We start from the raw sequence: 19,510 nt of genomic DNA, 5'->3' as shown, positions 1-19,510 counted from the left end.
GCGCTGTAAGTTGTAAAAAAAATAAAAATAAATAAAGAAAAAAACTCAATGTGGGCTCATGTCTTATGCCTTCATGTTCCTGCAAAAGTGTGTTTATGAATTTATAGTTTCCACATACAAAGAGTTACTGCATAGCTGCCATTAGGGCAGAAATACAAACCTAATAAAATATTTATAGAAAATAGATTTTGATTAAAGAAAACTTGGTTAAACTTTATTTGAAGGTGTCCTTGTTACAGTCGTATTGCACATTTAAGTACTGAGTAATATAGGGTTATGATTAAGGTTTAATTGAATGTAATGCAATGCATCATTTATAGTTATTACTATAGTAACTACATGTAACGTGTGACAAGGACACTGTAAAATAAAATGTTACCTAAAACTTTAGATTATACATACAAAATAAAAAATATCACTTTTTGTGGTGGGACAAATGAAAGTGTCAAGAGCAATACATATTGACGCGTCACATTAGGGTTGTACGGTTGATCTAATATGAGATTCATATTAATTTTAAATATAATAATATGACAACCAAAGGCAGATTATGGGTTTAAACATGAACTTATGAAACAACAGAACACATAAAACAGCATTAATACACTAATGTCATTAATTAGATCTAGTTTTCACTGTGTTCACTAACAAAAACACACGAGGAACCTGATAATTAAGAAAGAAAAAAAAATATATATATATAAACCATAATGTAAAATGGTACTGCTGTACTACATGGTGTTTGGGTCATAATGCTATTTGGATATGCATGGTATTATTTAACATAGCTACCATGGTAAATAATTATGGTAATCTTTGATTCTGTCAATGAATAACTGTAAAAGATAAACACAACATCCATTGATTAGAATAAAAACTAACTATAAATAATAATTATGTTTCTAAACTGTGTCTTAACATTTGCCATTTTTAAGGAAAACATGCATAACACACCTTTTAACAAATGTTTTATTGAAAGTGAAATCTATTAAATGCATTTATTTAATAGATTAAACAAATCATAATACCATTAAATTTGAAGTGTCTGTATAATATGTGTTATTTTATTCAATTGTAGGGCTTGTTAAATGAATTAATCGGACCAATTCATTATTATCAACTCAAAAGCTTCCTTTTTATTACACAAATGTGTCATTAAAATACAACTTGATAGTGAAACTGGTGAACTGGTTTATGGGAGCTGTTCAAAAAGCATACTTGATGTATTAGATGTATGATTGATTTTACTGTTTTTGTTTTGAATGAAATGTTTTTGTATGACTTTGTATCCCCCTGTTGTTATAAAGAAAGAAAGAAAAAATAAGTGTTTCAGAGATCTGCGCCCCCTATGAGGAGGATCAGGATGAGTCCGTGATGCTCAGGAAGTTCCTTTACAGGTTTCGTTATCCTCGGCCTCACCACTCGCTAAATGCGGTTATGTATTACGTTTTAACGCCTAATCAAAAGACTCATGCTGATGTTTTACTATGTAAGTGTTCATGTTTTTACATATATCCAGTCTCTGTGTGTTTTTGTGTGATTAAACCAGTGGTGTAGTCTATATGATACGTAGGTATACGCCTTATATCCTCTTGGAAAGGTCAAGGATTTCCGTAAACCCGCTAAAAAAGCGCGAGGATACGTAACAACATTGTTTCGTGACAGAACTTTCACTTTCGCTCATAAATTCACCCCGTCTGTGTTGCGAAACGACTGATCGAATCGGGAATCGGGATCTAGTCTCAAATGGAACTTTACGATATAAAGCAGAACGTCACGCAATGTGGCCATTTTTGAATGAATAAATCAAAAGTATGGCTGTACAATTAATACAATCTCGATATGAACTAGTATCTGTGAATATTAAAGATCAAAAAGACTGCTTTTGAAATCGGAAGTCATTGTCTCAGTGATGAGCGCCGTAGTTTCGAAACCACACACACACACACACACTGAAGCACTTAGCACACGTGACGTCTGGCGTATCAGCGTCTCACTATGAGAGGGGGGTGTTAAATCACAGTATACTCACTACACAAAAACTAGACTACACCACTGGATTAAAGCAATAGTTGTGTTTCTGTTTATGGAAAGCTAATCCTGCTAGAGATGCTTAATAAATGAATCAACATGTTTTTTGCTGAACTTATCCAGTTTTTGGTTTTATTATTGGGGTTATTAATATAATTTTTAGATTATCACCAAATTTCTAAACGCCTGTTGTTTCTTTGAGTCTGACTGATAATTTTCAGTATTACACATTTTTTATATAAAAAAATTAAGTTAAATATTCAGACTAAATGAAAGTGAATATTCATAGCGTTTTATCCCTGTATAAATGTGTTAGTGATTATTAGCCTGAATCTGTGACATAAACCAGCTCTTCTGCTGCTGTTTAGCTTTATCATATATAGCGGTTAGTATCATATTTGTTCATATTGTAACAATGTTTAATTTTCAGGTCCAGGTTGATATAGTTATTCTCGATTGTTTCTCTTTTGCACCAAGTGATTTTGCTTAACATTTGTGGATTAATGATGGAAATTTATCAGTATATTACATCATCATCACACACCATGACTACTTCTCTATCAGTTCATCTATTAATAAACATTATTCAGGAATACACATCTGATACTGCTTTATGCCATTGTAATCAACATTTGAAATGTTAAAATATGGCACAGCTAATATTGTTGGCTTCATATTACCTACAATTATATATATAAGTAAATCTATTTGACTAAAATAAGAATATTTAATGATAACATTGATTACAGAGAATAGAGAGAAACAATACATGTTTTTTTTTAGTATTAGTACTTTGTATTGAATGAATTTGATTCTGTATCTGTGTGCAGGATCCCCCCCTGTAGGAAACAATCTCATACATGTGACTGGGAAACAGGAGAAAGCGTCACACTGTCGTGTGAATCTGAGGCCAGAGAGATTACTCGTATGGTTTTAAACAGACAGTCAAAAAACATCCTTGATTGTGAGAATGAAGAATAAGAGACTGAAAATGACAGAGTGTTTAAAGAAGGATCATGTGACGTCGTCATCAAGGATCTGATCTACAGTGACGCTGGGAAATACATTTTAAGAGTCCGTTACACTAATGATCAGACAGAAGTGAAGCAACAAATCCTGGAGTATCATCTTCATATTCATGGTAAAGTTCAGGATTTCCTGATAATGTTAAAGGTATAGTGGAGGATTTTCTTTTTCCGGGTGGATCATCAAGACTATTGGTCCTCCTAATTGTCAATCATTCTGGTGATATGTTTACGTAAGGCCGTCGTACGTGCTCGCCAGCAAAAATTGTAAACAGAGCGTGCACGAGGAGAACTGGGCTCGTGCATGTTCTCTCGCACACGTTTAATAGGCGTTCCCTCTCGAGAGCAGGTAGAGTGTTGTGCATGTGCAAGTGGAGAGGGCGGTTCTTTTCTAAAATTCGGAAAAATCCTCCACTATACCTTTAACAGTTGAATAATATTACTATTGTGTGCAGGGCCTGCGATCAGCAAACACGTTAAATGTAACAATTATTCAATATTCAGATTAGATTATTCCAATATTGGCTTTTCAGTGGCTGGTTTTTAAATTATTACATTTCGTTCCTTTAATCCTAAATATGTTTTTTAATGTCTTGACTGATTGACACATTATAATAATGAATAATGTCTGTGTTCCTCCTCAGATGAGATCTCTGTGAAGGAAGGAGAGGATCTGAAGTTGGATGTTCTGTTGATGAACGCTGAGAAAGTGGAGCATCAGAACAGAATCAGCTCAGAGTGGAAGAAGGTCTGGACGAGAGACGGTGGAGTCTGCAGGGATCGAATAAATGACAGTGATGGAAATCTGACCATTAATGAGTTTATAGCCAATGACACTGGAACATACAGAGTTCTGGATTATGAAGGAGAAACCTTGATCACAGTCTCAGTCACAGGTGAGAGAAGATCAGTGGATGAGGAGAGATATTTGAGCTGATTTTTAATCAGGATTTGAACAGTAAATTGATGCTAAACTGTGTGTGAGTAACCTCTCAATCTTCTCTACAGAAATCTGGCTCAGGATCAAAGGGAAAACTGGAGACAGAGGATAACAAACCTATAGAACAACATAGTAAGTAAAACAGGAGAAATCATTGAGAGAAAAAGAAAAAAGAAACAACATTTTTTAAAAACTTGTGTTCTCTTCCCTCCCTTCAGCTGTAGATATTTGGATTATTGTGCTGTCTGTGTGTGGAGCTCTGCTGGTTCTGGCTCTGGCTGGGATTATATTTGCTGTCTACAAGAAATACCAACGTCAGCACAGAAACACTGATCATGATCACTACCAGGATGTCCCAATGCAAGACATTGTACAGTTGTAGATCAACAGATCTACAGATGATTCTGTCAGTACTGAACATCTGCAGCGAGAGGAGTGTACAGTAGTTTTGGTATTGGTGGTGTTTGAGGAGATTCCCCCCTTCTGTGTAAAGCGATTTGAGTGCAGAGAAAAGCGCTATATTAATGCATCGAATTATTATTTATCATCTACAATAATATCATAATTGTTGTTTTATTGATGTGGAATCTCACATTATCGAGTCACTCATATTGCAAATTGTCTGATTTTCCTGTAATGTGTTTCTGTCTGTCTGACTCTCTGTACAAAAGGAAAAGTGTGCCAGAGTTGAGTCTGTGTTCATGCCGAGGTGTTTTTCCCATATTAATAATCTTTAGAGAGATTTCTCCTCGCCGCTGTTGTCTTTAACTGATCTCTATGAGATTATAAGGGGCTTCTCTTTGTAAACTGAACTGAATCCTCTCTTGCTCTGAAATGATCCGGCATCAAGATCAACTTCTCTCCTTTTATCACTGATGTTCACTTCTTCAAAATGTCAGTGTAAGCTTCATGTCTTACGTTACATTAGTGATGGACTTCCTCCTTTAGTTTTTAAAGACAACAGAAAACACATGTGGACTGTTCTCAAAGTTTAACCAGAACACTTAAACATTACATGTGTTACTGAGATCTGTGTAAAGTTATATTCACTCTTTAACTCAGGCTGTGACATGTAAACCAGGAAGAAACATGATTTATAACTGAATAAATAAATGTATCATGATGTGCATGATATTAAAAACAACACTGGGAAAGCAGGAGGATTTTAAAGGGGTCATGAACTGGATTGTTTTATTATTTTATAATGTTGCCTGGGGTGCCCTTATAATGTTAGTATGATTTTTACATCAAAAATTGTCATAATTTACAAATAAAAGCCATTTTTCCAAGCCTCATTTCAGCTTCAGATCTGAACGCTCCGTTTTAAGGGGCGTGTCTGCTGTGAGACTGCAATGCAAACGCCCACTGCTGTGATTGGCTGACATGCTTGCATATGAAATAGCTATTATTACATGAACTCTCTCGAAAACTTTTACTACGTTTTTACTATTACAGCTATCGAGATTAACACATCATGAAAAGTATCGTTTAAAGCATTATATTTAAATCTATTCCATCACATGAAAGGTTGCAGCATGATGAGCACTGAGCAGATGACAGACAGTCTGTTGATCGCGTGAATAAAGATCTTATCATTGCAACGCAATTTTTGCACTCTCACAAATGCTTACACCAAATCACAATGCAAACACGATGTGAATACACAGTAACAGCTTCGTTGTGTAGTGTAACAGTGTCATCATTTCATCACGAGTTTGGTAAGTGTCCAGATAAGCTCTCTCGGCTCGCGCTGTGCTGTTTGATTGACAGCTTGGACGATTGGAAAGGGATCGTTCTTTTATCGCTTTCTGTGTATAATTTAATAATTAGTTTTTTTTTTTTCATAATACTACGAGAAATTATGTGAAGTTGATCGTTTAGTCACTGATGCATTTAACGATTTTAAGAGAAAGATATCTGAACTTGAATAATTACACATCAGAAATCACTGATCGCAGATCAGGCATTAGAGTACACATGGTTACTTACATGTTGCTGGCAGATCCGTGTCGGGAAATTGTGCTGATTGACTGATTTAATAAAGTTTAACCATGCTGGAATCCGAAGGAAGCTTATGCAGACTGTCTTCTTGCACAACCAGGCACTGCACAATATTTAGTAAACAGCATGTTTATTGCTTGGAAGTAGCTCGATCCGGTTTAGCAATTATCATGTCGTCCTATGTTATTTAGCATGTTTGGGCGAATCGGTGGGCGGGGCTAAACAGGCCGTGTTGAAGTAGGCGTTGATCTTCTTTTGTGGAGGCGGTGTTTTATCCTCTTTGACGTCATTGTTCCCCACTTTGAAAAACGAGTCGTTTGCTGAGCCTGATGTCTATAAAAGCTTTTATTGGACTAACAAGGTAGTTTTCAGTTCTGAAACTTACAGGATATTATTATAGTATGATGATCTCTTATATGTCAAAAGCTCAAGGAAAATTTGATTTCTCAGTTCATCACCCCTTTAATACATCTCTGCACACATTGGTTTGATGCAGTGCATCTAAGTGGGAATAAACTGATATAGTGAAAGACAGTGTGTATGCACATATGCATGTATTGTAAAATATTGTTTTTAAATATGTATGTTTAGTATAGCCTTAGCTTCTCCTTAAGTGTCTTCATCATCATCTATAGACTTTTTCCTTTCCACTGATGTTTGTGTCTGCATAATAGGGGATCTGCATTCTTTATTGTAAATCTGTGAGTAATATTGTGAAAAACTAAATAAATTAAACCACTTTTGTAAGAAATATTTTTGTTTGTGTATTTTTGTATGAATTAAATATTTTGACTATTTTTTTACTATGTTCAGAAAATAATGTTTTTTTTTATAATATATACAATGATATATGAAGGGGATGTTTAAATATTTTACATCTTACTGCATCTCAGATTCAGACACAATCAGATCTGAAATCATCAGCGATCTTGTTCAGAAATAAACTTCCACACATCATACAGCCGTTTGTGGAACCACAGAAGAAGCTCAATGTTTGATGGACTGATCCCGTCTTACTAGTAATCCTCCTTATTACCTCACGTTAGGGATGGGCAAATGAAGCCTCAGGAAGCACCGAGGCTTTCCCATAGACAGTAAAAGAAATGGACACAGCGACCCCATAGACTTCAACAGAGAAAAGTGAAGCAAATTAGAAGCACTCACTTCCTGATGGCTGAGCGACTGCGCAGACTCAAACTGAGCTTGACGACGTAGATGTGACGTGAGCAACCCGTCTGTCTTCTAGTAGCTGTGCCGAGAGAAATCTGAATCATTCCCTTCCGAAACTTGCAGAGACGGAGAGCGTGAGTAGGAGCTGACCATGAGCTGGAGCAGGAGAAACTTTATGACTCTCTATGGGCTTCTCCCTTGACTTTATCAGACTTTATGCCTCCACGTCCCCCCGATTGACTGCGAGCTTCTCCTCCTGTCTATACGGTAATTTCCAGAGAGTCGCATGGTTATGACACAATCGTTAGCCTACTTTTACAAAAACTGCTTCTACGGGGCCATAACGTAAGATACAAAGTAATGGAGCCTTTTATACATTTTCGTGTTTCTTTAGAAATAAATAATGGACAAATGGAGTCTTTAAACGCCTCAGATGTAAAGATATTCGCTGTCAAAGTGACGCCGAAATGAATGGGAGTCAATGGAATGCTAACAGCAGGTGATGGTCTGCTAATCAATGGCGGCGCCCGGGGATGGTACACTTTCCAAGTACTGGATTACCCCCCTGGGCTTTCCCCTGATTGTTCCGGGAAAAGACTCAAAGCATCAAGAGTGTCGAGAACAGCGCCATCTTGTGGCAGCTCAAAATTACAGCAGCCATAAACCCGAGTGCGTATTTCACCTCCGTTGTTTTATCCATTAAACGCTAAATTTTATCCATTAGACTACGCTAAATGTTCTGTTTTCTGATAATATAATTCACATATTAAAGTGTGCCAATAAATTAAATGCAACAACTATATTATAGCCATTAGCCAACTAATTATAAAAATACCAACAGAGTTGCTTGATGCAAGCAAATGGTGGTTTAATTATTTTATGATTTCTATGCTGTTTAAATAGGCTATATATAGAATATATGATCATGTAACATAGGCTTTAGGCTTATTTATAAAAAAAATATATTTGTTTTTTAATGGACTTAAACTTCCAGAAACCTTTAGAGTAGTGGCCTGGGTTCAAACTCTCCGACACACAAAGTGAAGCATTCACGAGACTGGAGAGAAAGTGAGGCTTCGTTTTCCGTTGATCAGTTTCTCTGAAAACAATCCGCGCTCCTCATACTCGATACACGCTTTGAGGCTTCAGTGTCATGTGAAACATCACTACCTCACGTTACTGATCATAAACGTGCTTGTAGTCATGTTAATGTTCTGGTTTATAAGGTCAGCAATTGTTTTTGAAGCTTTGTTTCACTGAATGATTTGTTTTGTACCAGAGAGCGCTAAAACAGTTTTACACTCATGCAGAAACACATTATTCTGAGTTTAACCAGAACACTTAAACATTCACCCCTGGTTTCACAGACGAGGCTTAATCTAGTCTCAGACTAAAATACATGTTTGAGCTGTTTTAACTGAAAGCATATCTTAAAATATATCAGTGTCATTGTTTTGTCTCAAGATTCACAGCATTAATGTTTTTTTTTTCATAAGGCATGTTTATAAAAGCTACTCAAATGTCCTAATTGAACTAAGGTCTAATCCTGGCTTAATCTAAACCCAGTCTGTGAAACAGGGCCTACATGTGTTAACATGAGACTATATGAGAACTGTGATTTGTGTAAAATTATATTCACTCTTTTAATTTAATTAATTTAAATGTTATGACATGTAATCTGAGAAAAGACATGATTTGTATTTGTACATTTGTGTAAAGAAAATTATTAACCAAAAGCAAGATGATTCTCAACTTGTATGAAACCTGGAATATTGATTTCTGGACTCGCAAGTTATGCAAGCTAATCGACCACATCCAGCATTAAAAACTAAATATTAAAAATAAAATCATGAGGATTTTCATTACTGCACATATAGTGTCTTGATGTAATAAATCAACTATTATTAAAGGCTTTATTTTGTTCTGGGAAGGAAGTGGAAACACTTTGTGGTTTAGAGTCTCTTCATTTTGGCATAATTATACAATTTAAACTTCAACATGTTTTAAACTCTGAACACAGAAGTGTAATGAAGGAATGTTTTGTCTGTGTTGTGTATTCAGTAATAATGATAATCCTGTTAATCAGCTCTAACGCTGAGATCAGATTTCACCTGGTTGGAGGAGCCGTATTCAGTCAGTCTCTGGAGGCTCTCATCTTTGTCATACTTTCACTTTTTTTAAGTCTTGCTAATTGTGCTGTGGTTTACACAAGAACACTCGTACAAAAGCCCTATTCGGACGGGACTAGTTTCACAGGGGGACATTAGAAATTTCTGTTTCACAGACGTAGCCTACTTTGAGATTTTAATCCTGTCCGAATCTGCCATGTCTGTCTTTTTCTCACACGACCTCTGTAAAAATTCCAGAGCAAATTACCTACTGTTTTTCGTCAAACTCGGCGGTCCTCAGAGAAATCTAATCCCGTCCGAATGCGAATGTCTGTGATTGGCGAAAATGTTTTTTTCCAAAACGCTTTTTCTTGTGTGTTTTGGTCAACGTGAACTACCGTACAATCTCTCGCTATCGCGCCGGTATTCAAGTTTCTGCTTTTTTGTGCACCGATAATGGATGTAGATGTGTTCGGTACACTGCGAAGAAATAAAAAAATGAAATCAACAAGAGCCAAATCACGTAAACTGTTAAGACTGGCTACTGTAATATCAGTTTCAGGTAAGATTACTTTCATTTCTGCACTTAATTACATAACGTGTCAATTTTATAAGTTAAAACTTTTTATTCCAGTACTAGAAGAACCCAGTTCTATAAAATCATGATGATAAATCTATGTTTAGTTTTTTCATACTACAATTTTTATAAAATGTTTACAAAACACTAAATACATTAGGACGTTATATTTCAAAGTGCTTAATCCACGCATTCTGAACACGTGATCTTCTGCAACGCCCACATGTAAAACACAGACACTCCTACCTCGGTAATAAACACGGAGATGTTAGTCCCGTCTGAATCCGTACATGAAATCACAGACGTAGGTTGATAAGAATTGTAACTCAAACGTAGTTTGGAAAACTAGTCCCGTCCGAATAGGGCTAAAGACTCATACAGAACCTTTACCATGTAAGTTTTTGTGTTTTTAAATTTAGTTAAAGTCAACTTTAGTGTGTTTTTGTGTTAAATAGTTGTGTTTCTGTTTGTGGAAAACTAAACCTGCTAATGATGCTAAGGAAATAAGTGAACATGTTTATGAATGTATCCTGTCGTATCCATGATTATGACGAATATTTGTCAGGGTTCTGTCACTTCTGTCTGGGTTATATTCTGGTTGGTGACAGAGCTCTGACATTCCCAGTTTGTCCTGTGTTTATGTATAGTTTGGTTTATTGTGAGCACATGGCTTGTCTTGTATTCCTTGTGCCATGTGCTCTCCTGTCAATTGTCTAGCCCCTCCCATCTCGTTACCTGATAATTGATTCATCTTCATTATTGATTAATAATGACTATTGTAACGCTTGCCGTAAAGCAAGTCAAATTTGTAATTTCTTATGTCTCATTCGAACTAGAAACGCGACCCGATCTGGCACACTTGAATAGTGTGGTTATAGCCGATATAGGGCCGCAAAGCGACTTCAGAAGTGCCTTTCACCCTGTTATGAGTTCAGGAATCACTGAAACGATTTTGGAAACATTATTTTAAGGTAAATAATAATCTTTAGTGTAGCTTTAAGTAATTAAAAGTATGTAAGCTGTTCATAAAGCTTCACTGAATGACACCTGGAAAATGTATGATTTTGTTAGCCAAGCGTCTATGCAAGCTAATAAACCACATTCAGTAATAAAAATTCCACTGAGAAATCAAAGATTTTTCAGTTTAGGTTTGATGTGAGGATGTAACACTTGATCTGATATAGAGATTATTATTCAAAGCTTTAGTTTGCTCTGGAAAGGAAGTGGAAACTCTGTGTGGTTTAAGTGACTCTGCATTGATCTTAAACCTTTAGTTTGATCGACACCTTTACGAGCGCCAGGCACAATGGAGAAAGTCATTTTCTTCTGTGTATTTTCTTGTTGGATTATGCAAATCACATCCAGTGGTAAATATATTATATTTCAAGCATTCAAGAAATTTAACATATCAATCTCAAATGCAATAGCTATTAACAGTCTAAAAGGATGTGTGTTTATCAATGTCTCTCCAGATTTGTCAGCAGGAGGATCTTCTGATGTGAGAGTTCGGATGGGAGAAAACATCACTCTGAACTGCAACATGAGAAACAGATATGAAGTCGCCTGGTATCATCTCAGATCTGAAGAGCTCGTTCTGCTGATTTCTGCTGAGAAGGACAAACTCGGGAGAAAACTCCTGATCAAGTTCAATCTAAACAGCACTCGTCTGGAAATAACAGCAGACAGTTGGGTCACCAGAGTCTCTTTAACTATTTCTGGAGTAACAGAATCAGATTCAGGACATTATTTCTGTGGAACAAAGTCTGACGCTCCAGAGATGCACTTCGACAAACCCATCAGACTGGAGATTGAAGGTAACAGATTTCAGTTTTTCTCATTATATCTTCACAAACTTATCAGTGTATTGGCTGTTTGAAAATCGAGAGAAATGCATGGGTGGGAAAAGTGTAGATGTTTGCTAAATAGATTTTATACACTATCTTTTTTTTTTTTGTGCATATCAGATTATATTTACAGATCACAAACATACACTATCAATTAAAAGTTTGGACACACAAAATGTCATTATGCATCGTTTATATTGCATAAAGCACAACTTAAAAATAGTAAAAGCTCATTTTAAATCATTGGGAAAAGGTGTTTGGCTCAAGGTCATGGTGCAAAGGACCCTAGGTTGATTTTACTTCGAACCATCCCTTTAAAAACAGTAAAAACTCATTTTAATCCACTCTCCCATATACAACTAAGAACTAAAACAATGTTTTTTCAGTTTGTTAAACTGTTCATATATTTACAGGTCTTTTTTTAACAGAAGAGCCAAAACCAGAAGTCGAAATCCCAGGTAACACAATGGTTGTTATCTTGATTGTTTAATTAATGGAAACCCACCAATAAATCTGGCTATGAGTTAAAACTGTCTGGTTGTATGAATATGAATAACTCTTCTGTCTCTGTAGACGAGGTGACGGTGACGGAGCGTGTGTTGATGTTCGGTGGTGTTGGACTGGCTGTGTTTGTGTTTTTTCTGACTACAGTCATCGCAGGAGGAATCATTTACCATCGTGGACAACAGAAAGGATGGAGAGCAGCGAAACATGAAGCTCTGATGACACATCACAGCTAAATGACACATTTGTGAGCTTTATTTTTCAATCTAACTCAATATAACCCAGCGCGATGCATTTCTGTAAGTTTACCACAAATTAAAAATACACAACTGTGTCTCAGATGCTTTTCCTGTTGGTCTGATCTACTTTCATTTCAGAGAAACTGAGATGTTGAGGTAAATGGTGTCCTTAGCACCAGAGAAACTTCAACAGTCTTAAATGATTGAGGTGACCCGTGTTAAAGATGAACGTTGTGTATGGCTAAATCTTTAGATGTTATATATTCAATTGAGGAGCATTAAAATGTATGTACTGTATAAGCTGTTTTCAAGAGAAAATATAAATGTAAATCTCTTCTGTGGCACATAAAGCTTGATTTAATAAAAATCAATCTAACCCTAATGTTAAATATATTGTCTGATCAAATAAACAGCAGTACAACCAAGAAATTTACATCAATTTACATAATATTCACTGCTTTGTTAAATCACATGATGCTTCTCATTCCTCCTTCCTGCTTTCAGCACCAATGTAGCAATATTCAAAGTTCAGGGAAGAGGGAGGCGGGAACCGGCGGGAACCGGCGAACGATCCACAGAAAATATTAATATCGTGGTAACACTTTACAATAAGGTTCCTTTATTAAACACTAGTTAATGTATTAACTAACATGAACTAACAATGAGCAATACATTTATTACTGTTTTTGTTAATGTTTGTTAATGTTAATCCCCTTACCTGACAGGGATCACTGGTGATCCCAGATTATTTTAGTTCAAAATATGTTTGAGCTTATATATCTCAATATTAATAACAGTCTGGTTAATTTTGAGTCTTGAACTATAAACTCAAGGGTTGGCTTTCTAAATGTATGTGTGTTATGTTTCTATTCAGAATTACTTATGAGCAGTAACCTTTTTATTTTGGGCATTTCATGTATGCAGCACTTGCCAAAATTGGGGGTGATGAGCAAGGGGTTAATGTTAGTTAATACAAATAAAGCTGTTCATTGTTTGTTCATGTTAGTTCACAGTGCATTAACTAATGTTAACAAGATTTTAATAAAGTATTAGTAAATGTTGAAATTAACATTAACAAAGATGAACAAATGCTGTATAAGTGCAGTTCATTATTAGTTAATGTTAACTAATGTAGTTAACTAATGAACCTTATTGTAAAGTGTTACCAATATCGTAATAAATAAACACTATACAAAACTAAATGAATGCCTCATATAAACACAATAAAACACAACATAAATGTCCCAGGCTTTGTCCTCTCTCATCCTACACTGTTGTCACTATTCCTTTTATCCTTCCTGAGCTCCTACGTGGGACTCGAGACCGGTTATTAACACTCATGGACACTTACGCCACCGGCCTCGCTCCGTTCCCACGGCTCTCGGCCCCTCCCTGCTTTCCACACATGTTAGTCACTGAACATCATTTAGTATTATATTAATCTTCTGACAGCTCAATCTGCTTTAAAAGAATAACCAGTAAAGAAAAATAATGTCCAATCAGGCACCAAACTCCTATGATGCATCCCAGTTTGCATACTAAGCCATTTTCTATAGTATAAGTAGTGTAAATAGTGTGTTCACATTGAAAATTCAACTAGAAAAAATGCACTTCACTTTGTGCATGAATAACTCAACTACTGGATGACAAAATAACATTTTAAACCACATACAGATGGTTGAGTACATGATACACATACACAAATACAAATACAAAGAAATCTTCCCACATTACTCGATTTTATGCAGACTTCATTGGCTACCCATTCGCTTTCGTATTCAATACAAGATACTCCTTATCAAATTCAAAGCACTCCATGGTCTTGGAGTGGCTATATAAAATAAACGTATTATTAATGAATATTGTATAGTGTGCAATTTGGGACACAACTAGTTAGAAGGTCTAACCAAACCCTAACGTAATCTCTATCCCTAATCCTAATAAAGTTAAGCCCAACCCCCTTAGATCCACAGGTGGAGCTAAACTAGGCCAAGATCCTCCAGTTTGACATATCTGACTGCAGTGAGCACCACCTGTGTCTCTGTTCACCTGTGTGGGACACTTTCAATTTAGTTTTTACTTAAAGTCTGCGTAAACCGGAAGTTGCAAACGACTTTTCTCCAGTGTTGTGACACATTTCCCAGTGAAAAGAAATATTGAACAGAGGGCAGGGTTTTACTCTAGCGCTCCTCCTCTCCATCTCTTGCTCATTACAGACTAACGGTTTGAGAGGAGTGGTTAAGCGTTTCCCAAACCAAGCCGTCAAACCTACATCATCAGAGAAGGAACGCCATTCCAGACCGGAAGTAACTTTTCAGACTTTGATTAAAGATTACGACGGCAAACAATTTTTTTCTGTGTATTAACTTGCACAGATTAATTGTTCACCACAAGACTAGTAATATGCGCTAACAAAGTAAATAGGGTCAATATTGATTTCAGTTGGACTTTAAACCATTAGTTAACCTTGCTTAATGTGCAGTGGTTTCAACTGAACATAGGACTCATGTAGAAGTTTTACCATTTAAGTTTTCCAGAGGTGTAAAGTCCAGGTTCAGAAAGTAAAAGTCCTCCTCAGTATTTTGTTCCAATCACCTGGATTTGCTAATTAGCACAGTTTTTCAGCCAGGAGATACTAGCTAATTAGAACTAATTAGTGAAATCAGCTGGCTAAGTTCAATAAACATGGGTGAAAAACATATGGCAGGACTTTTACTTTCTGACCCCTGGACTTTCCACCTCTGAAGGTTTCATGCTTTTAAATATAAATTCACCCTGTGTGTTATTATAGTATACTGTTTTTCTGTTTGTGGAAACCTGCTCTTGATGCATAAATTAGTCATTTTTTTTTAAAGCTGAATGTGGTCCATTATTATGATAATGATGATGGTTTTTATTAGTGGAGTTATTAAAGGGGTGGTATAATGCCCTTTTCACAAGATGTAAAATAAATCTCTGATGTCGCCAGAGTGTGTATGTGAAGTTTTAGCTCAAAATACCACACAGATATTTTTATATAGCATGTTAAAGTTCTCACTTTTGAGGGTGAGCAAAAACGCACCATTTTGTGTCTGTCCCTTTAAATGCAAATGAGCTGATGCTCTCGGCACAGGGGGCGGAGCTTCAAGAGCTTATGTGTTACGGTATGGATCCACTTTTGCGAAACAACTGAAGCGTGGCGTCGCGGCGACGCCTCCCCTCATTTGTACGTTGATGGGTATTCCTCAAGTTTACCGTCATGGGCATGGTTTTGAGCCAGTGGCTCATGATTCGCCCAGTCTCCATGTGCTCTACTTCTATTGGATAGTTGCGTCGCGTTCAACGGATTAATTTGCATAAAGATGGGCATCAGCCAGGTTTTTGACGCACAGCATTTTTTCAAATGCAGCGCTGCCTTCCCGGGATGGTTTGCGGGCGCTTTAAAGTCGCTTGACGTCACCCAAAGGAATAAAGTGGAGTGCGGCGTGACAGAAGTGTCGCACGGACATGTTTATCTGTACCGTTAGCAGCTCCAATTACCTCACGCAAACACACACTAAAATGACAGAAACTGTTCTGCCTTTTATGTTTAAACGGAGTCAGACAAAGATGGAGAGACTCAAGAAGAAGTGACAACATGTAGAATGCAACATGACATTTCTGAATGGTTAGTTGATGAATTTATGTTGTTGATGTGAGTTAACTATCTTCAATTAGCATATTCTGTCATGATAATCTATAAATCGCTCATATAGGAACTAGGGCTGTAGCTATCGATTATTTTAGTAATCGAGTATTCTACTGATTATTCCATCGATTAATCGAGTAATCGGATAAAAAATTGTGGTAATAAAAATAGATCCAAGTGAACAACAGCCTTTAAAATGACTTAAATACAAATAGGTAACACTTTACAATATGGTTCATTAGTTAACTACCTTAGTTAACATAGGCCTACTAAGAATGAAAAATACTTCTACAGCATTTATTAATCTTAGTTCATGTTAATTTCAACATTTACTAATACATTATTAAAATTAAAGGTTGTATTTGTTAACATTAATGTAGTGAACTAACATGAACAAGCAATGAACAGCTGTATTTGTATGAACAAATGTTACAGTTTGAAATGTAGATATTGTTCATTGTTAGTTCATGTTGGTTAATACATTGTTAACTAATGAGCCTTATTGTAAAGTGTTAACCAAATATATAATAACAAGCAATAATTATTGGTTCAAATAAAGTATCAAAATAATCATATGGGTTTTATTGAACAACACTTAAAATACAGCATGTAAAATATATGATAACTAATAAACATTACATTTAATTCAAATATCAACTTATTCTTTCATATTTGGTCACTTCTGGACGATAGAAATGCAACAGTCGCTGTAATTTTTTTAATGTGCACGTCAAAACATGCAAGCTCAGTGCAAGGGTTAAACTTTTATTTTGAAATTGCGATGAACAACAATTCGCATATGAGAATATATGTGAATGTATTTCTGAATATATTCAGAAACATACTTATGTGGTCTCCTGTTTTGACGTAGATTTATAAATGAGCTGCGTATCGAATTTTGTGAAACGGCGCACACTGCGTGCAGATGAACGATATAAGCCACACAAACTCACAGCACGCAGAGATGGAGTTTGAGAAACCCGAGATTCTCCACGCACAAATTATGACATTGCAACTATGAAACACGCGTCCGATGTTTTGCGTTCCCAAATGCACATTATTGGAAACCTAAACAAACAGCACGCAGAGACTGAGTGTGTGTGGAGCAGCATTTACTGTGAACGGAGCTGGTAGGCTACTTTAACACAATCTGCACGCATGTAATTAAAGCGTCGTGCTTCTCTGTGGGAGAAAAAAAACGGCGCATATATTTATTTAACTGAATCAAAGCCAGTTAAACTGATTTATTTAACTGATTTCACGATATTATGATTGTAAATAGTTAAATATACCGCGTAGCCTTAGAAAACGGTGTAATAATGCAGTTCATGGATTCTCGTCTGTGGAACGCGCCACTTCCGGTATTTTGCCGGTTACTCGACACGGGTAAATTGCAATCGAGGATTTTTAAAAATCGAGTACTCGACTTTAATCGAGGAATCGTTACAGCCCTAATAGGAACTGTTGTGAGATGCACACAGAGTGACTTTCAATTGCATGTGAAAAGATGGATGCTACAGTTTGAGCTGACTCACAAAAGTGCTGACTACAACAACTTTCTATTTATGTCCATTGGACCTTTACATTTGACGGCTCATTTTAAGTCTGAGGATTAAGATCGGAATGATTTATTAAACCAAAGATTCAGATTTGTGGAAATCATTACATTTGTTCCCCTTGATCCTAAATATTGTTCTTATGGCCTTGATTGATTCACACCATTATAATAATGATTGAGGATAAGCAGGGCTGGACTGGGACAGAAAATCGGCCCTGGCATTTTGGCCCAGACTGGCCCACTACATATGATCATAAACACCACCCATCTTTGCACGCCCTTGAATATGTTTTTGTTCAACTCCTATTCATTAAAACAACTAATGCCATGTAATGAGTGAGTATAAACGAGTGAGAGTTAACAGATGAAATAAGTACAAAATTGTAATTTATTAATACAATTGAACTACACAGAGATGAATCCAAAAAACAAGATATAAGCTGCATTGGCATAGCAATACCAGTGTTTCTCACAGGAATTTTGGTAAAACTGTGGTGGCGGACCTCAGTCCTTCTAGGGGGGGTTTGGGGGTATGCCCCCCCTTAGAAAATTTTGTGCATTTTAATGTTAAATTCATCAATCTGGTGCAGTTTGAGGGTTCAAAATTAAAAGCTCCAACCCATATTCAGTGTGCAAATATAACAAAGAAAAATTCAAACCGCTTTTAGTAACAGTGTCTGTCTATATTACTACATAATAATAGTTATAATATTAATCTCATGACAGTAGCCTAATAGCCATATATTGTAAAACAAATGCACTGAAAAATAAAGAAAACTTTATATTTAGTTTTGAACTAATTTCTATACTTGAAAGAGATCAGCACATGATCTTTTATTTTGATGGAAACTGCATCAAGCTTTTATTTTGGCGGAAAACACGCGTCTCATTAAACTTCTAGTAAATTGCGGTAATCGTCAACTATGCAGATGAAGAAATAATGCGTAACTGGGTTATGGGTTCCTACACTCATGACATAGCCTAAGTGTTTTGAAAGTAGTTCTGCTTACCGCGGACTCTACACTTTCTCATCTCTCTCTCCTGATCCTCCTCACCATCCTCCTCATCAGCCACTAGAGCTGATGAAGGTTCTGCTGCTGCAGAAAACCTATATATTGACACATTTTACAGCGTCTGCTATTTCTATTACACACTATTTCTCTGCACATTCCTTGCGTTTCTCTCAGACTATTTTTTTTTTTGACAGATACACACTGCACGCTCATTCAAAGCCCAAAGGGGGAGGTTTTTTAAAGCTGTGATTGGGCCAGCCCAGTGTCAATCAAGAAAACAACCAATGGGCCGCTGATCTACGCGTTTCATGGGCCGGTCCATAGACTGGGCCGGTCTGTCAGTGGAAAAAATAACGCTTACTTTTTTTGACCAATGCATTACACCGGCACAAACCCAGCGCCGCCTATTAAACAAAACAAAACGAATGGGCCGCCGATGTACGAGTTTTATGGGCCGTTAAATTTTTTTTTAAAAAAGAATAAAAAAAAAAGTATGAGATGTATCGGCCCAAAAAGCACGTCGGCCCACCGGGCATTTGCCCGGTATGCCAGATTACCAGTCCAGCCCTGAGGATAAGTGTCTTTCTGTTTCCTCTCAGCGGAGACTTTTGTAAAAATATGAGAGGATCTGAAGTTGGATGTTCTGTTGATCAACGCTGATAAAGTGGAGAGAAACTCTAGTGAAGGCTGGACAGAGGTGTGGATGAGAGGTCACGGGGTCAACAGTGATCGACTGACCGTCAGTGGCGAGACTCTGATCATTAATGAGTTTACAGTCACTGACACTGGAACATACAGAGTTCTGGATTATGAAGGAGAAACCTTGATCACAG

At 36.5% G+C, this 19,510-nt stretch overlaps 2 protein-coding genes across 3 annotated transcripts in view; both read left to right on the top strand.

Moving 5' to 3' along the window:
• Nucleotides 1–5,150, top strand: part of LOC307163727 (uncharacterized protein) — a 33,916-nt gene extending 28,766 nt beyond the window's left edge. The window contains exon 7 of the mRNA XM_079879945.1: nucleotides 4,379–5,150. The gene's annotated coding sequence lies outside the window, so the exon portion shown is untranslated. The remainder of the gene's footprint in view (nucleotides 1–4,378) is intronic.
• A 5,999-nt stretch (nucleotides 5,151–11,149) lies between these two features.
• Nucleotides 11,150–12,801, top strand: LOC307163754 (uncharacterized protein). Of its 2 annotated transcripts, XM_079879983.1 has the most exons (4): nucleotides 11,150–11,219; nucleotides 11,325–11,666; nucleotides 12,110–12,154; nucleotides 12,270–12,801. In XM_079879983.1, the coding sequence occupies exons 1-4, from the start codon at nucleotides 11,159–11,161 to the stop codon at nucleotides 12,434–12,436; spliced, it is 615 nt and encodes a 204-aa protein (XP_079736109.1). In that variant the 5' UTR covers nucleotides 11,150–11,158; the 3' UTR covers nucleotides 12,437–12,801. The 2 variants fall into 2 exon arrangements, with proteins under 2 accessions (XP_079736109.1, XP_079736110.1); XM_079879984.1 differs by lacking the exon at nucleotides 12,110–12,154.
• The last annotated feature ends 6,709 nt before the right edge of the window (nucleotides 12,802–19,510 follow it).

The sequence above is a fragment of the Squalius cephalus genome (assembly GCF_949319135.1).
Source record: "Squalius cephalus genome assembly, chromosome: 8".
NCBI classification, from domain to species: domain Eukaryota; kingdom Metazoa; phylum Chordata; class Actinopteri; order Cypriniformes; family Leuciscidae; genus Squalius; species Squalius cephalus.
This window is presented reverse-complemented; position numbering and strand designations above follow the sequence as displayed.

Bases quoted from the DNA above. Each gene is read 5' to 3' on its own strand.
- LOC307163754 (XM_079879983.1), top strand. From the start codon at position 11,159: ATGGAGAAAGTCATTTTCTTCTGTGTATTTTCTTGTTGGATTATGCAA. The intron at 11,220-11,324 runs GTAAATATATTA...ATGTCTCTCCAG, and splicing joins TATGCAAATCACATCCAGTG to ATTTGTCAGCAGGAGGATCT. The intron at 11,667-12,109 runs GTAACAGATTTC...ATATATTTACAG, and splicing joins CATCAGACTGGAGATTGAAG to GTCTTTTTTTAACAGAAGAG.